This window comes from Felis catus, chromosome B1, assembly GCF_018350175.1.
Source record: "Felis catus isolate Fca126 chromosome B1, F.catus_Fca126_mat1.0, whole genome shotgun sequence".
Taxonomy (NCBI): Eukaryota; Metazoa; Chordata; class Mammalia; order Carnivora; family Felidae; genus Felis; species Felis catus.
This window is the reverse complement of record NC_058371.1, coordinates 141,442,904-141,462,203: the sequence shown is the minus strand read 5'-3', so window position 1 is coordinate 141,462,203 and position 19,300 is coordinate 141,442,904. Positions and strand designations below refer to the sequence as shown.

The 19,300-nt window shown below is 40.1% G+C and overlaps 1 protein-coding gene across 2 annotated transcripts in view; it reads left to right on the top strand.

Annotated features, from left to right (window-relative positions):
- The window catches only part of FRAS1 (Fraser extracellular matrix complex subunit 1), a 426,958-nt gene that overhangs the window by 171,071 nt on the left and 236,587 nt on the right, over window positions 1-19,300 (top strand). For both annotated transcript variants that reach the window (XM_045056179.1, XM_023253019.2), the window contains exons 5-9: window positions 83-242; window positions 2,823-2,956; window positions 12,987-13,070; window positions 15,185-15,286; window positions 15,527-15,718. In XM_045056179.1, the coding sequence (XP_044912114.1) occupies window positions 83-242; window positions 2,823-2,956; window positions 12,987-13,070; window positions 15,185-15,286; window positions 15,527-15,718 (672 nt within the window). The remainder of the gene's footprint in view (window positions 1-82; window positions 243-2,822; window positions 2,957-12,986; window positions 13,071-15,184; window positions 15,287-15,526; window positions 15,719-19,300) is intronic.

Below are 19,300 nucleotides of genomic sequence, written 5' to 3'. Positions count from 1 at the left end.
GTAAGAGGTTTGCTTCTGTCTGGTCAGATGAAAGCTATATTCTGACAATAACCTTGTTATTCTTTTTTCCCCTCACCCCCAGCATGGGACAGAGTGGGCCTCCTCCCCGTGCAGTGTGTGCTCGTGTACGCATGGGGAAGTCCGATGCATGCCCCAGCCATGTCCACCGCTGTTGTGCACACAGCAGGAGCTGGAATTCATCCCCGAAGGGAGCTGCTGCCCAGTCTGTGTGGGCCCTGGGAGTGAGTATGAACTTCTGGAAAGAAACCCTCTTTGCCTTTGAGGTTTACGTGGTGACATCCCAACTTTTTCTTGCTCAGTGTGGCTCAAAGACCCCTAACCCGGTTCTTTACTGGAACCAAGTTGGATCCTTGCACTTGGCAGAAGCAATGTTGCAGAGAGTGAGGCTGGAACTGATCTCCAAGCTCCATTCCAGATTTGGGATTCTGCAAGTTTCTGATTTATTTATTTTGTGCTGGCCAGATGCATCCCTCTGCATACGCAGCTCCCAAGAAGGAAAAAGAGGAGGGACGAGATTCTCTGATATGGTTCCATAAGGGCCAACGTAGCTCCTTCTGCCTCTTGGCAGAGAGAAGAATGAACAAATCACTTCTCCATGTAGCATCACTAGCACTAATTCTGCTGGCTGGTCTTTGAAATGACATAACATCTTTCTCCAAGGCACACAGAGCAAGAAGCCGGTAACTCATTTGTCTCTATGGCACCTTCACTGTGGAGAATATGCCTGCCTACAGACCGAGGCCCCGTTCAGCAAGCCAGGGGCACATTTCCAGGTCCTTTCCTTGGAGTCCGTGCTTGGTTCAAGTCCTCCTTTTATTACAGTTTAGGACTATATGTCGCTCCCATTTTTATAACTAAATAGTGTATACTTCACGACAAATACAAATTATTGTCATTACTGCATTACATCCTCTCCTGGCATATGATTACAAAAAATATTCTTTTATTTAATAATACCTGGAAGCTACACTCTTATTTTTGCCTTTTCCCTTTGAAAAGACCCTGGTTTCTTTCTCATCCCCTGTTACTCCATTCCTGGCAATCCGTTACTCTGGAGAACCATTACAGGGATTAAAAAATATGCTTAGGAAATGATGAAAGTACAATGCTTGCCTCACACATTTCAGATGTCATCCACCAGAAGAGGACTGACAGCTAGCTGCTTTGGGCCAAATAACCCTGCAAGTAAAAATACTTGAACAACAGAGTTTGTGGGTGGTGAGTAGGCTGGCTGAATTTGTGGGATCCTTTCTTATGCTTTAAGAGGCTTTCTTCTTGGCCTCCATGAGAAAGACATATTGGAAGCATTTTGCCTGGAGAGACTGGAGGATCAGCCAGGGCCAACTTCATAATTTGCTAGGTGCAAAATGAAAATACAGGGCCCCTTGTTCAAAAGGCAGTGGGTCTTTCTTCTGTGGTCTTTCTCAACTGTCAAGTTTTTAATTTGCGATTTAATCACCTACTCCTTCAGGCGTGGGGATACTTCCCGGGCGGGTAGAGACCTTACAGGCACCCCAGGGCCACATCCTGCTACTTAGTGCGTAGGGCACATGTACTTCCCTAGCACCCGCATCCAGGTCCCTGCTGTGGGTGCAAGATGGCAGTGTTCACAGTGATGTCGGGGTCCAGGAATGAACAGTCAAGAAAGAATTCTTGAGACATATTTGGTGCAAAAAATGTGGTTTTATTAAAACACAGATTTCTGAATCTGTGGGCAGAAAGAACTGCGCTGGGGTTGTGAGGAGTGACTGATTATATACTTTCATTGGAAGGGGGTTAGGGATAGCATAAGTCTCTAAGGAATTTGGAAGCAAGGTTTCCAGGACTTTGAGGAGCTAGCTGCTGTTAGGATCATTTACTACTGTCTAGTAAAACCTTAGACATGAGGTCCTTCAGATGGATATCAGTGGGCCATATGCTTGGAGGATGATTACTAACATATATCTTGGTTGGGGTGGTAGAGGTAAAGGAAGTTTCTAAAGGGATTTTTATAAGTTTAAGAAGACTTATAGGATCCTGGAGGTCGGGCTAATGTCAGACTAAGGTTGCCTTTTGCCCTTAACAAAGCATTAATATCAAGGCAGCTGAGTTCCTAGAGGAAGGTCACCCTGTCTTAAGTATTTGTCAATGGGCTGCGGAGGAAATTTAATCTTTTCTTACATTTCTTTTGCCTTTGTTCTCCGCATCAACTGAGTGTGATTTTGGAAGCAAGTGGCTGAGAACCCATCTCAGGAAGGCAAGGGGGTAGTGGAATGCAGGACCATGCATGTTGAGGCTCCCCAGCACATGTTACGTTGTCTCACCAGACTTCACTTACAAAACTTAGGAAGTTATTAAGAACTCCATACTGTGACTGCAGAGTTTTTTTTCTTTAAAGTTTGTTTATTTATTTTGAAAGAGAGACACAGAGAGAGAAAGGGAGGGGCAGAAAGAGAGGGACATATATCTATCTCTATCTCTATCTCTATCTCTATCTCTATATATCTAATCTATATCTATCTATATCTATATCATCTATATCATCATCTATATATAATATCAAGCAGGCTCCCCAGGGTGAATCCCAACATGGGGCTCCAACTCACAAACCTTGAGATCCTGACCTGAGCCAAAATCAAGAGTAAGGCACATAACTGACTGAGCCACCCAGGTGCCCCTGACTGCAGAGTTTTAATCCCCAAGTCTGAGCGCCCCCAACCACAGGGCCCTGTGTGACTATACTGGCTACACACCCATGCAGTCAGCCCTGGGATCAGCAAGTACAATCCCCCCAGTAATCCTTATTTTTTCTGACCTTCCAGAACCTTGTTCCTATGAAGGCCGTGTATTCCAGGATGGGGAAGACTGGCCACTGAGTCGGTGTGCTAAATGTGTGTGTAGAAATGGGGTCGCCCAGTGCTTCACAGCTCAGTGTCAACCTCTGTTTTGTAACCAGGTAAGGAAGACAGCCTCTAAATGGATCCTTCATAGACTATTAACTTCACTGTTCAGGAATTTGAGCCTCTTCTGAGTTTGTCAGGCAGGCCTCAAAAGTACTAGGAAAAAGAAGCAAAGGCAGTTTTGTTTTCCTTATACTTTTGGAGATCACCCTTGAGATGTTTCTTTTACTGTTAGAAGCTATAGATAGGTCTAATTATCAGCCATTTAGGCTAATCTTTACGTAATGAAAGTGAGCCTTGAGGGTACCTACAAAGAAGGCGGTTGCAGATGTTGCAAAAATGTCAAGCTAAACATCTGGAAAAGCCAGTAATACGATCAGGTATTGTGTCTCAGTGCATAGGTATAGTCTTGCTTTTAAAGACATATGCATGTCTTTGAACATGACTATCCAGATGTGTACTTTTTAATTCTTATAAGATAATGATTCAAGTTATTCAAATCTTCTCTGGGAAGCTTTAAAAAATGGTGGGATTTTGTTCTTCATTTAAAGTTCATCTGATTTTCAAAACATTAGACTCTTCACACAAATTTAGAAGAGAAAATCAATGGCAAATAAATGTGGTATACATGGTATTTTATAGTTTTTACTCTTCCAGAGGCTCCTATGGATGTTCCTTGGCAGTTGACAGATAACCATGAAAGGAGTTTGCCTCCAGTTGAAAAACAGCTCATTTTTGATCTAAGGAAAAGCTGGAAGCCAACATTCAGTTGATACAGAGCAGTACTTTGTGTCAAATAAAACAAAATCAATAACATGGCATATTGTGACAATTGGGCAATATTTTTAAAGGCAGACAAAAGGCAATTAGACAAGAAATGCTAAATGCCAAATAAAGGGAAAATGTATCTAATTGAAAGACTAGATTGTATTACCCACCCTACCACAACCACCATGCTCATGTCACATCTCCCAATTCATCACAAAGTCTTCTCCCAGTGCTGAGATTACAAATGAGCTTCTCTGTAGAGTTGCACAATATCTCACATTCAGAGGACGCTGTAGTGTTGGGGCATTTTGATTTAGCACTTTCCAGGATTCAGTTCCCTTGTGTATGAAGGGTAATTAAGCGGTTTGCCACCATTGCAATAAGGAAAGTGGGAGGAGGCATGGAGGAAACACCACATTGTGAGCCTTCTGCTTTACATCTTTGAAACCTTAATGGACTGCATGTTAGGGGGATAGATATTGGAATAACTGAAAGTGCTAGTTCCCATTTTTAAAAACATTAAACACAAACTCTAGCTTCAAACACTGCACTCACATATAGTTTGCACTGGTATACATAATTAATTTAAAAAGATGAAATTTGGTACCATACTTTAGAGCTAGCTGATATACAAGCATTCTGGAGGCTTAAAAATAGGTTGATTTTAATCACTCTTGTATCATTAAGTTTGTATTTTTGCCATCACATACTTTAGAAAAACAACTCTCAGATTATTTAGAAATATTTTTCTTGATTTAATATTATTGTTAAATATGAGATTTTCTGATGATATAAAGGGGCATTATAAAATTTAGGCTTTTGATGGTAACATCATCCCCACTGTCTACCTTCTACCATCATCATCGTCATCACCATCACCACAGTTTTGGCATTTATTATGTGCCAGTCATTAATTTTAAGGGCTTTGTAGTTCTCATAAAAACCTGATTAAGTAAGAACCATTATTATCATCCCCTCTTGCTGGTAGATAAAACTGAGATATGGAGAGCTTAAGTGACTTGCTTAAGGTACCACAGTTAGGAAGTAGCAGTGCTTCTAACCTAGTCAATTCTGCATCACAAATTCAACAGGCCACACCCGACTCATATTTTTTTTTAATGTTTATTTATTTTTGAGAGAGAGAGAAAGGGTGAGTGGTAGAGAGGCAGTGAGAGAGGGGGGCAGAGGATCTGAAGTAGGCTCCGTGCTGACAGCAGTGAGCCCAATGCAAGTCTCAAACTCACAAACTGTGAGATCATGGGGCCTGAGCCGAAGATGGATGCTCAACTGACTAAGCCTCCCAGGTGCCCCACCTGACTCATATTTTTAACCATTATACTATATAGCCTTCCAAAATGTTGAGTTATATAACATTTATGTATAGTAATAATCACAATAACAATAGTCACTAACAGACTTGAACATGATTGCAACTATTTTATATGCATTAACTCATTAAGTGTTAAAAACACACAAGTCCATCAGAAAAAGTGTATTTCCAGGTCTTGAGCTCCAGAAAAAACTTGATTTTTAATGTAACAGTTTTTTTTTTCTTTTAAATTGTAAAAGGAATCTGTACTTACTAAGCAAAGTTTGGAAAAGGCAGAAAAGCAGAAAATGATCATCTATATTTCTACCATTCAAAAACACCACATATATTTTGGGGGTAATTCATTCCAATTTTTTTGTAGGCAAATGTGGATATATTTTTTTGTTTCATGGTTGTAATCACATTTTAGAGGCTGGGATAATCCAGAGAACTCCCATTTGATTCAACAAAAAATGACCATCAACAAGGCACATCATAGTCAAATTCACAAAATACAGAGATAAGGAAAGAATTATGAAAGCAGCAAGGGAAAAAAGTCCTTAACCTATAAGGGAAGATAGATCAGATATGCAGCAGACCTATCCACAGAAACTTGGCAGGCCAGAAAGGCGTGGCAGGATATATTCAACATGCTGAATCGGAAAAATATGTGGCCAAGAATTCTTTATCCAGCAAAGTTGTCATTCAAAATAGAAGGAGAGATAAAGAGTTTCCCAGACAAATAAAAGCTAGAGGAGTTCGTGACCACTAAACCAGCCCTGCAAGAAATTTTAAAGGGGACTCTTTGGAGAAAAGAAAAAACAAAACAAAACACCAAAGTAACAAAGACTAGAAAGGACCAGAGAACATCACCAGAAACATCAACTCTACAGGCAACACAATGGCACTAAATTCATATCTTTCTGTACTCACTCTAAATCTAAATGGACTAAATGCTCCAATCAAAAGACATAGGGTATAAGAATGGATGAGAAAACAAGACCATCTATATGCTGCTTACAAGAACTACTTCAAAATTTTTTTAATGTTTGTTTATTTTTGAGAGGAAGAGACACAGAGTATGAGTGGGGGAAGGGCAGAGAGAGAGAGGGAAACACAGAATCCGAAGCAGGCTTCAGGCTCTGAGCTGTCAGCATAGAGCCTGATGAGGGGCTCAAACCACAAATCGTGAGATGATGACCAGGGCCAAAGTCAGACATTTAACTGACTAAGCCACCCAGGTGCCCCACAAGAGACTCATTTTCGACCTAAAGACACCTGAAGATTGAAAGCAAGGAGTTGGAGAACCATCTATCATGCTAATGGTCATCAAAAGAAAGTTGGAGTGGCCATACTTATATCAGAAAAACTAGATTTTAAAATAAAGACTGTAACAAGAGGTGAAGAAGGGCATTATATCATAATTAAGGGGTCTATTCACCAAGAAAATCTAACAATTGTAAACATTTATGAGCCCAATGTGATAGCACCCAAATATATAAATCAATTAATCACAAAGAAACTCATTGATAATAGTACCATAATAGTAGGGGACTTCAACACCCCACTTACAACAATGGACAGATCATCTAAGCAGAAAATCAACAAGGGGACAATGGCTTTGAATGACACACTAGACGAGATGGACTTAACAGATGATATTCAGAACATTTCATTCTAAACCAGCAGAATACACATTCTTCTCAAGTTCACATGGAATATTCTCCATAATAGATCACATACTGGGTCACAAATCAGCCCTCAATGAAAAGATTGAGAAATAAAACCAAAGCTAGAAGCATCACAAGTCCAGACTTCAAGCTATATTACAAAGCTGTAATCATCAAGACAGTATGGCACTGGCACAAAACCAGACACATAGATCAATGGAACAGAACAGAGAACCCAGAAATAGACCCACAAAGGTATGGCCAACTAATCTTTGACAAAGCAGGAAAGAATATCCAATGGAATAAAAACAATCTCTTCAGCAAATGGTGTTGGGAAAACTGGACAGCAACACACAAGAGGAATGAACCTGGACCACTTTCTTACACCATACACAAAAATAAACTCAAAATGGATGAAAGACCTAAATGTAAGACAGGAAGCCATCAAAATCCTTGAGGAGAAAGCAGGCCAAAACCTCTTTGACCTTGGCTGCAGCCACTTCTCACTCAACGTCTCCAGAGGCAAGGGAAACAAAAGCAAAAATGAGCTATTGGGACGTCATCAAGATAAAAAACTTCTGCAAAGCGAAGGAAACAATCAGCAAAACTGAAAGGCAACTGAAGGAATGGGAGAAGACATGTGCAAATGACATATGAGATAAAGAACTTATCAAACTCAACACCCAAAAAACAATCCAGTGAAGAAATGGACAAAAGACATGAATAAACATTTTTCCAAAGAAGACATCCAGATGGCTAACAGACACATGAAAAGATGATCAACATTGCTCATTATCAGGGAAATACAAATCAAAACCACAATGAGCTACTACCTAACACTTGTCAGAATAGCTAACATTAACAACTTAGGCAACAACAGATGTTGGCAAGGATTCAGAGAGAGAGGATCTTTGTTGCACTGCTGGTGGGAATGCAAAGTGCTGCAGCCACTCTTGAAAATAGAATGGAGGTTCCTCAAAAAATTAAAAATAGAACTGCCCTATAACCTAGCAATTGCACTACTAGGTATTTATCCAAAGGATATAGGAGTGATTTGAAGGGGCACATGCACCCCGATGTTTACAGCAGCACTATTGACAATAGCCAAAGTATGGAGAAAGCCCAAATGTCCATTGCCTGATGAATGGATAAAGAAGATGTGGTATGTGTGTGTGTATGTATATATATATATATATATATATATATATATATATATATATGAATATTACTCAGCAAATGGATAAAGAAGATGTGGTATATATAATGGAATATACTCAGCAATATATATAATGCTGATTATATATATAATATATAATGGAATATTACTCAACAATCAAAATGAATGAAATCTTTCCATTTGCAGCAACGTGGATGGAACTATAGTGTATTATACTAAGCAAAATAAGTCAGAGAAAGACAAATATATAATTTCACTCATATGTGGAATTAATAAAACAGATGAACATAGAGGGATGGAAGCAAATATAAGATAAAAACAAGGAGACAAACCATAAGAGATTCTTTAATACAGAGAATAAACTGAGGGTTGCTGCCAGGGTGTTGAGTGGGGAGATGGGCTAACTGGGCGATGGGCATTAAGGAGGGCACTTGTTGGGATGAGCACTGGGTGTCATATGTAAGTGATGAATCACTAAATTCTATTTTTGAAATCATTATTACACTCTATGTTAACTAACTTGGATTTAAATTAAAAAATAAATTAATAACAATAAAAGAGAAGTTGGTGATAATCTCTGACAAAAAGAAATATCATATGTTCAAACAGGGTGTTGTTCCCTTAGGGAGGGATGTAAATTTATACTGAAATTGCTTGCTTTCAACTTTTGTCCAGATGCCTTGTGAACAGAGCTCTGACCCATCCACATTTTTGTAGGTACATTAAAATGGTCTGTTCGATCTGATGAGAGTTGTTTCTGATGATATTACCACCAATTTTTTAAAATACTATAATTTTTCCATTCCCCATGTTGATTAATCTGAGTAGGTTGAACCTCATCTTTGAATCTTCTTTCAAGAAAGGTAGAAGATTGTATGTCTTCTCAGCCACTAAGTGTTTGAAAATTATTATTTAAAAAAAATTTTAATGTTTATTTATTTTTGAGAAAGAGAGAGAGAGACAGAGCACAAACAGGGGAGGGGCAGAGGGGGGGAGGACACAAAATCTGAAGCGGGCTCCAGGCTCTGAGCTATTAGCAGAGCTCAACATGAGGCTCGACCTCATGAACTGCAAGATCATGACCTGAGCCGAAGTCAGATGCTTAACTGACTGAGCCACCCAGGCGCCCCTGAAAATCATTTTCTTATTGCCCACATACATTAGGTATAATTGGAGGGGTCAAAAATTGGGAGCCATTATTAATTTCTTCACATCCCAACTCTGTGGACTCTTTTCCACTGAATCCTGAAATCTAGTGCCCTGGTGGGAAAGTCTGATGTCTGTCTGCTTTCTATTCCATTGTGTTCAGCTAATTTTAGTCTGTTGGATTCTTGCAGGTTGTATCTTTATCTTTATAATCAAAAAAGTTTTTCAGGATATTTCTAGGTGAGGTGTCTTTTCACCTTGTTGCCTAGAATATGGTGAAGCCCTTTCAGTCTGTATTCTAGTTTTTTAAATGCTTTCTCCAGTTATGGTTTTGATTTAATCATATTAATTCCAATTATTCTCATTTCTCCAGAAAGTTATAATGATTCTTGGATTGCTCCCCTCCCCCTTATTATCAATCATGTTCTTTCTTACCATTTTTCACTTTGTGTCTTTCCTCTTCATATGGAGAGAGCTTCTTGAGTTTGTATTTACCACTTCTAGTATTGATTTTAATTTGACTATTTCACTTTAATTTTCTTTTAATTCTTCCTTATTTTTCCTCTCACTGGTTCATCTAGTTTTTTATACTAATGCTTATTCTTTCTTTATTGCTGCTTGCTTCCATTTAATAAAGACTGCATTTTCTTGCATCTTACTGAAGTTGCAAAATTGCCTTTAAGTCCTTTTTTTTTTTTTTTAAGATCTTATAGGTGTAGTTTTCAGAAGTCTACTCTTTCTCTGAATCTTCAGAACATTATTAGTTTTGTTTGCTCTTCAGGGTTTTTCCCAAGTTCCTTGCCTTCTATTTACTTATCCTTGATCAAGAGAAATCTGTCCATACCCACTGCTCGAAAGCTGCAAGGGTAAGTGGCCTGCCCCTGGCTAACTCCCCTTCTTGGATCCATAGCCAGATGCTAAGAAATATGTCTCCTTGTCTGAGGGTTTCCATTTAGTATGTCCCTATTGTACTAAGATTGGATCTTTTTCTACCTCCACTGCTCAGCCCTCTTACATTTTTAAGATGTGAAACAAAAAAACTGTAATCCCCAGTATGCACCGCTGCAAAGGCTCTCTTCCTCCCTCAGTGACCATGTGCTTTTCAGTTGAGGCATTGTCCTATCCTGCTACTTTTTATCACTCTCTCTGCCTCCTCCAACACACATACTTCCCAGTCTCCCCCCCCCTTTTTTTTTACATTATGGGCTCTGATTAGATGTAGCAAGAAAGATGTTGAGGGAGGTGAGGACTGGTATTCTGACTGCTTCCAACAGTTGTGGCCACACACCGGAGGGATGAATCTGGGTTGTGTTTGGTATAAAAGGCAGAGTTAGGCAGACGTGATGGTTCTTATATCTATTTAGGTTTACACAGCAAAGAAAGGCCATAAAATGTCTTATGCTCAATGGGACTTCCTCATAGCAGTGGCAGGGGGTTGGATGTTTTACTTTTTGGTGGTGAAATTTTTATCTCTTTCTCTATCTACAGAGGTATCATAGTGGGAAAATATTTCACCAAGAGCTGTTAGCCATAATACACCATAAAATTTTTATCATAAATATTTTTATTTAAGGAATATGAAAAACCACAATTAAATATATCCTTAATGGTAGTCCTACCCCAAATTGTAATGACAGTAATCATAGTTTTTTTGTATCAATTTCTGTGTTTACTGAAGGTACTATATAAGACCTGGGGTTGGTGAACTTTTTCTGTAAAGAGCCAGATAGTGAATATTTTCAGCTTTGTGTGCCATTCGGTTGAAACAACTACTCAACTCTGCCATTGTAACACAAAGACAGCTATAGATAATATGTAAATGAGTGGACGTGGCTGCATTCCAATAAAAGTTTATGGAAACAGGTGGTAGGCTGGACTTGGTCCATGATCCATAGTTGGCTGGCCCCTGTATAGCCTATGCTTTTGGAAGGACAAATCTACATAGCCCAGGATGAAATGATACAGATAGAAGATAGCAACAAAATGCACTGTTAAAAATCTTTTCCATTTTTCTGACCTATTTTACTGTGCATCTTCTTACTTGCATGTCCAGTCTTGCTTATGAAGCACCAGCCCGGGTGAATTACCACTTCTCGGTCAGATAGTTCTCTTGTAACCTGGGATATCTTCTCTTTAAATGCTTTTCTTTCCTGCCCTTGTTGGTCTGGATTTGTGAATAAAGATTCTGTTTCTGTCAATAAAATATATAATTAAGTATTGCCAGTAAGAATTAGAAAGTTTGATTTTCCTTGTATCAACCTTACTACAGCTAATTCCTTCCCCCATGCTCTTGAGTTGACTCTGCTACTATACTTGGGTCTAGTCCATGTTGGTTAAGATAGACTGATACTAACTCCGTGCTGATTCAAGATTTGTGATCCTGACATTCGTTCCCTATTTACCAAGCATTGTATAAATTCATTTGTTTACTACAATAAAATTACTGAATAGTGTGACATCAAATATACCGTTATTTTACTTTCTCACTAAAATTTCATTAAGCTGAAGAGTTCTGAGGTTCAGAAATGCTTGATGATTTCAGCATCTGTCCCAATTTTCACTACTCTATTAAACATCAATGGTCATAATATTTTTCATGTAGAAGAATAAGGAAATGAAATAACCTAAAGCATCAAAAACAGTTGTCATTTTAATTCCAGTGACTCAGTTGCTTGAAATAAATCCCTATTAGATAGTAATGCATTAATTTAACTGATCATATACAGTTGAGTTAAAGAACTACTGAGGTATGACTGGAACTGTTCAAGAAAAGTTAAAGCTCTTTTGTGCTTCTTGTAAGACAAAGTGAAAGTAACTGTAAGATAAACCAGTTCTTGGTCCTTAAAGTTTAGTATATTGTAACCTTGCCTTTAATTTGTCTACCTTCCTGTCATTCAAAAGGTTGTGGTGATAAATCAAAGTGAGAAGCTGACTCTTTGGGATCAATGACGGAACTGTTCTTGTGAAAATTCTTTGCAGGGCAATGGAGACAAATGGTCTAATATTTGGGGGGTGAGAGTGGTAGAGGTGAGAAGTAGGGAGAGGGCAGGGAGCAGTTCCTTGGGCGTTTAGTCTCTGTCACGCACTTTTTTCTGCCCTTATTCCCAAGTAGCTCACCTACTTTTTTTCTGCCTTTATTCCCAAATATCTAGAGATACGATTGATTTTTTTTTGCATGTAGTGCATATATGTAAATGTGTGGATTCACATAAAGATGCAAAAGAATAGTGAAGTAGCTTATCAATAGAGGGATAACTTCGTTTTGGATTTAGCAATAACTCAGCTGGAGTGTAAATATCCTTAAGTATTGGTATGGTTCTGTGCTGTGAAGTCTTGCTCCAACTGTTATCATTACCAGGTTGGCTGTGTGACCTTGAGCGAGTCACATAATCTCTCTGGTCTTTACTCTTCTTGTTTGTAAAGCAAGGAAAAGAACATTTACTTCTTAGGAAAGAAGACTTAAAATAATGTAAAGCCGGGGCGCCTGGGTGGCTCAGTTGGTTGAGCGTCCGACTTCGGCTCAGGTCATGATCTCGCGATCCATGAGTTCGAGCCCCACGTCAGGCTCTGTGCTGACCGCTCAGAGCCTGGAGCCTGTTTCAGATTCTGTGTCTCCCTGTCTCTCTGACCCTCCCCCGTTCATGCTCTGTCTCTCTCTGTCTCAAAAATAAATAAACGTTAAAAAAAATTAAAAAAAATAATGTAAAGCCTTAAAATAATGCCTGATAAACACTGAGTACAATTATTATTGTTATTATTATTATTTGTGCTTTTGTTTGCTTTTAGAAAAGAGGGTAGGACTTGAGGAATGTGCAAATGTCTTAAGAATCACGCTGACTTTGGAAGTGCAAATTCTTATCAAAGCACCAGGTGACTAATAAATACTAAACGAGAGGAAATTGCTATTTATGGATGCTTGAGGCACATGATTGAGTGGGCTATGAATGAAATTTTCCTACTGTTGTGGGTTTTATTAATGTCTCCTTTTGATGGATTGTTCCTTTTTTGGGTCTAAGGATGAAACTATCATCCGAGTTCCTGGAAAATGTTGCCCACAGTGCTCTTCCCGATCCTGCTCTGCATCTGGCCAAGCATACGAGGTAACCTTTGATGTCCCCACTGTAGGTGTTTTGACATACGTTCTCACACATATGCCCTCCGCCCTTCCAACCACCACACCTCCCCACCCTCTTGTCTGAGTCTTTGCCAAGATTAGTAATTCAGTACATAAACAGCTTTTTTCTTCTCTTTGTGGAAAGCCTTTATGAAAAAATTAAGTTGAAGGGGATTAGAAATATAAAGGAATGTGCTGGCAGGCAGCACCTGGTTCACGAACCTTGGTGAACTTACTGTTCACACGTCTCAAAGGGAAAAAAGAACTATCATTGGTTACTATCAGTTTACACTTAGGTTGCAGGCCCTGGAATGTCTTACCTGCTTTGGTTGGATTGCATGTATTGATATCCAGAGAGAGCTTCTGCCTGCCTTACACTGTGGGGAAGCATGGGGGTGGTAGGGGAGAGTGGCAAGAGAGGTGAGAAGCTAGGGGTGGTGGAAACTGCACACTTGAAAGTACTATTGGAATAATCTAGATAATTGTGCCTAACACATAATAGGTGCCAAATAAAAATGAGTTCAGCAAATTAAATGAGTGAATGGATGTTCTATCTTAGGAGTGCCCTACTGAGCCAAAAGAAGGTTACATTATTCAAAAGCAAAGAACCTATAAAAAATAAAACCGACTACTTCTTTGTTTGCCAGCCACTCTATGGAAGACTAAGTATAAATTGGAATTATGACTCTCAGTACAGAATCTGGAACTGAATATTGGGAATGAGTATCACAAATTCTTGATGGGTCACTTGAAGTCTGAATGAACATAACTAATTGGGAAAGGATTTTTGTATGTACTAGATCTGTGTTGTCCAATACAATAGCCACATATGTGCCAGATTAATGTCTCCTGGAAGAGATGGCCTTTATATCTATTGTGATGTTTTTGGTTGCAAGTAACAGAAATACTCCTCTAAAAGTGGCTAAAATGAAAACATGAAATATCTCATATAACAAGAAATACAGAGATAGGGCAGTAGGGTTGATCAATTCAGGTCTCAGTGATATCTTCAAGGATCTAAGCTCTTAAAAAAATGTTTATTTATTTTTGAGAAAGAGAGAGAGGGAGTGTGAGCAGAGGAGGCACAGAGAGAGAGGGTGAGAGAGGATCCCAAGCAGGCTCCATGCTGAAAGCAGAGAGCCTGATGCGGGGCTCAAACTCACAAACTGCGAGATCGTGACCTGAGTTGAAGTCAGACGCCTAACTGACTGAGCCATCCAGTTACCCCTAAGCTCTTTTCTGATCTGTCCACCCTACCATCCATTGCATGTTGTCATTTGCTTTCTGTCTTGTCCCTTCATGTCCCCAAGATGGCTTCCTCAAATCTAGGCAGCTCATGCGTACACAATCATTACTAAAGGCTGGTGAGGAAAAGGGATGGCTTTTCCTCTTTTATGGGAGAGGAGTCTTTGGCTTCCAATGCTATAGCAAACTTCTTCAGAGGTCTCCTCAGTTAGGATTGGGAAATGCCCTTGCTCTAACTGCAAGGGAAGCTGGGAAAGTGAGTACGTGGCAGTAGGCACTGGGTCTCCTGGCAAAGAAGAGGAGCTAAAGAATGACCACTGATTAGGTAGCAAACAGGGTCTTCTTATGAATCTTGATGCTCCAGAGACTCTTTGGGCCTGGGCCTGGCATAGAGTAGGCCCTCAACACATCTGTGGAATGCATGTAGGTGAATAAAAATGAATGTAAAGTTCCCTTTGGACATTTGTTGACTTTTTTCTTAGAGGCTGTTGCTGCCTAAATGACATCATTCTCAGGAGTACATTCAATGTGACTCAATTAAAAATGGTAATAAAAATTGTGTGTCTTGGGGCGCCTGGGTGGCTCAGTCGGTTAAGCGGCCGGCTTCGGCTCAGGTCATGATCTCGCAGTCCGTGAGTTCGAGCCCCGCGTTGGGCTCTTTGCTGACAGCTCAGAGCCTGAAGTCTGTTTCAGATTCTGTGTCTCCCTCTCTCCGACCCTCCCCTGTTCATGCTCTGTCTATCCCTGTCTTAAAAATAAATAAATGTTAAAAAAAAAATTGTGTGTCTTATGTTCCTTTGTTTCTATTTGATATATGTGACATTTGATTTTCCACTTTGTCCTTTCTTTCCTCAGCATGGTGACCAGTGGAACGAAAATGCCTGTACCACATGTATATGTGACCAGGGTGAGGTCCGGTGCCACAAACAGGCCTGCCCCCCACTAAGATGTGACAAGGTATTTGATGGAGTGTAGCTTGATTTATAAAAATTTATTCTGGGGCATTTAAGAAATGCATTTCTTAGTCCAGTGTGTCTTTTGAGGGAATCGAAAGTTTTATTATGCCTAGAAATATTAGATAAAGATATAAAAGATCTGCTTCCTAGAAAGGAGGGCTGAGGCAGAGAGGAACTTGCCTCAGCTGGGTTAGGTCGGGTGGAGAACATTGCCCTTTATCTGCCATCTTTGTTTCTTCAGGGTCAGAGAAGGGCTCAGCGCCACGGGGAATGCTGTGAGGAATGTGTGTCTCCTGCGGGAAGCTGCTCACACAATGGGATTGTGCGGTACCAGGATGAAATGTGGAAGGGCTCTGCCTGCGAGTTCTGCATGTGTGACCACGGCCAAGTGACCTGCCAGACTGGAGAGTGTGCCAAAGTGGAGTGTGCCCGGGTAAGAAGCAAAGGCATTTCCACTTGGACTGTAACAATTCTCTACAAAGGGATAGCTGGTCCCTCACCTGTTCCTTACTTTTTGGCAGCAAAGGCGACAGCCAGGTTGACCACTCACATTTCACAGAGTCTTCTAGCACAAAGATTCTGTGGTGTAAAATAAATGTCACTATTTGTTCAGACTGGCTTGGAACAGCCCCCTGGAGTTTTTAGTTCTCAATGCATCTGGTCAGATTGGAAGCCCTGAGCCGGAGACGTGAAAGGGAAGGACATGATATGGGACATTAGCCTATCAGTCAGCGCAGCTGGACCTCATGGCTGGGGGCCTGCCCAGCTTGCTATGTTTGTAAAACAGAGGTCTGCAGGTGCTCCCATGGCCCAGCTTCTGTTGCAGGCCCCACTGGCAGCATTTAGCAGAAAGGAGAGCCAGCCCCTACGGGCTGCTTCTGTGGATCAGGAAAGAAAATGAAATGTTTTTGTTTTTGTTTTAAAGAGAGGGAGGGGAACCTCATAAATAATTAACTCAGTTGACCTCTGTTGACTTTTGCTGTCTGCAGAATTTCTAGAAGCTTCTAACAAAGCAGGCTCTGTTTGGACTATAGATGTATATTGTAGGGAAATTGCTTTTTTTTTTTTTTTTTCTTCTTTGAACTCAATTTTGACCCATTGCAAAACAAATTGCTTTTAAAGTTGTGTCCTTCTCCCTCACCGCTCCCATCCGCCCCACCAATTTCCCGCAGGGTTGTGAACTTGAGCAGATGAGGGAAACTCAGAAGATCTGAAGCACTGGACGTCTGTGAAGGCATTTTTCTTTCTAGTTCTTCTCCCCCACATCTCAGCTCCTCTTAGCACTGAGCCTGAGGAGGAACAACCTTTCAAACAGGGCTGTCAATGACAGGGTGATTTTTCATTTTGCCTCTTACTTCTAAGTCTTGGCAGAGCTGAAACATATTTAGGTAAAGAGGGTCTTGCTTTTGCAGATTTATTTCCCCCCACACGCCTTTTCATTTCCTTTCCTTCTTGATGTCAGGGGAGTCAGAATGGTTGGATGAAGATGAGAAAAATCCTACTCAGGGCCCTTTTCTTTCTCCCTCTGACTCAGGCTGAGGCTGGGCTTCCTGGCCTTGGCAGTCTCCCTGAGGATGCAGGGTTATTTTCTAAGGTTTCAATTTGCCTAATAACACCCCAGGGTTTATGGAAAATGTGGGAGAGGTGATTCTGGTGGGGTGGGTTCTGTAGCCACCTATTTCCAGTGAAGTCTGAACAGAGTCTCAATCACAGAAAATAATTTGACCCACTGTCTCTAATGCTAATGCATTTCCAAGTGCCTGCTATCCTCCACGACACCTATCTGTGGCCCCCGTATGCCAGGTCATCTTTGCTGTTTTTAGAAAAAATGGGGAGCGACCACCGAGGTAAGTGCAGAGGGCCTCGACTGCCCTCCAGTCACTCCACAGCACAATCTCATGTCCTCCCAGTTCTCTCACCCCCAGCTCCTCATTTATGAACTGAGGAGTTCCAGTGCCTTTATCCCATTTCTCCAGGTCTTTAGTTAACTAAACTAGTGTCTTCCAGGTGACCTCTGTGTTTCCAAATGTGGTTTAAGGCACTGGGTTCTAAACTGGAACCAGAATGAAATTTTAACCAAAATTGAACCTTACCAGAAATATCCCTTAGCCTTCATTCTGTGCCATGCTTCTGCAAATAGCACTGGTTAATGACCTTGTGAACGCCTGGAGTACAAACTTCCTAACTTCTGCTTAGCTTGGAGATAAAAAGAGGAATAAGACACATTCTAATCTCAAGAGTTCCCAGGCTTTGGGGGAAGTCAGATACATAAACAGAAATCATAATATGCAGTAGCACCAATGATTATGGAAGTATGAATTAAATGCATTAGGAGCATCTGAAGAAAATGACTATCTGCCCGGGGAGTGTGAAAGTAGGCTATTGGTATTTTTATTCAGTTCTACCCCACTTTTAGCCTTATCTAGAATACCAAGGTCATTTGGTTTCTAATCCTAGATACCAAGGATAGATTAAATCTAAGTGTATGTACATCCACAAAGATGCAAAAAAATAAACTTCTAGAAGAAGAGACAGAATTGTGCACCTTCACCACTGTAAGAATTATCACATTGGTTATCAACAGCAGTGTTCTGAGTAGCATGGAAATCAGCACACAGTTTTTCTTTTTTAAAAAAGGAAAGAATCATATGACGTTTGTTTCTGATGTATCCAACCAAATCCCTAGACACTGAAACACAAATAAATCAATAGTAAAATAGCATAGTATGATGATTCTCATTTTTTATACATTTTGGGGTATTTTTGAGCATGAATCCAAGAAGTCAAATTACTTTGTTTTTTAAAGGACTTAGCATTCACATATGAGGCATAAAATGATGGTAGTGTGGGGGAGGTGGGATTGAAGCTTCTAGCAAAATGCACAGAAGAGGGTAGGCATACCATAAGTATGAGGTACCTTTCCGTTCTCCAGTGGAGGAAAATTCCCTTAAAAGAGTGTTTCCTTTTCCAATGGGCAACTGAGTGGAATCACACAGTCTTGCGTCTGGTGGATGGATGTTGGTGTGATTCGGTGGGGAGGGGTTAGCAGATTCCATCCGACCTATGCAGCAGAATCCTCTTAAAAAGAAAAGAATTAGTTTTGTTCCACAAAGCAATTTTTCTCAAAGCAAAAGTCAAATGCTAATTGGAGCCAGCTCCTCACCGCAGTGAACTGACGCAGTTTGGGGCATCCAGGCTTCTTCTATAAATAGCACATCTATTTAGAACTCCCTACCTCACCAAAACTGAATCCTTGTTCCCCAGCAGCAAGGCTTGCTGTTATTTACAGTAGTGTTTGAAGACTCAAAACTGCTACCTTCCTTGCCCTACTGGGATGATGCCGGCTCCATTTTCAGTTTTCTCTGTATGTATGGAGTGGGCACTCAAGAATTGCTCACGTGTTTTGTCTTCAATAGAAGTACACATATTCTGTCTTGTTTTAAAATGTTGTTTTAAGCATCTTAGATTACATGCATATAAACCCTTTTATATGCTTTGACAGCAAATTTCACTGTTTCTGGGTTAGTCTTGCGCTACCAGCTGATTTGTCACGTTTCTGCAAAACCATTTATATGTAAATACGCCTGCTCGCTATAGCATCCACTGCTCTCCCTTGGCCTCTGATGGGCATTACATTTTGATGGACAGTGATCTGTCTATACAACTCCTTTCTTTTTGAAATCAGTTTTGAGGCACTATAAAAAGTTACAATCATTCATGTATTTTTGTATTTCTTTTAAAAATGTGTATTTTCCTTCATTAAAATAATACATATTCATTTCACAAATTGACAACTCAAGAAAAGTAGAAAAGAGACTTTAAAATCCATCAATAATGCTGCATTTCAAAGACAACCACTGCTTTTATTTTATGTATTTTGTAGCACAAAGTGTTTTTAAACATGAAATATCATTGTGATTATTCTGTTTGCTCAATTCTACGTTATTCAATTTTTACATAACATGGTTTCTGCACTTTAAATGTAATGTAGATCCCAAATTAAATAATGTCTTGA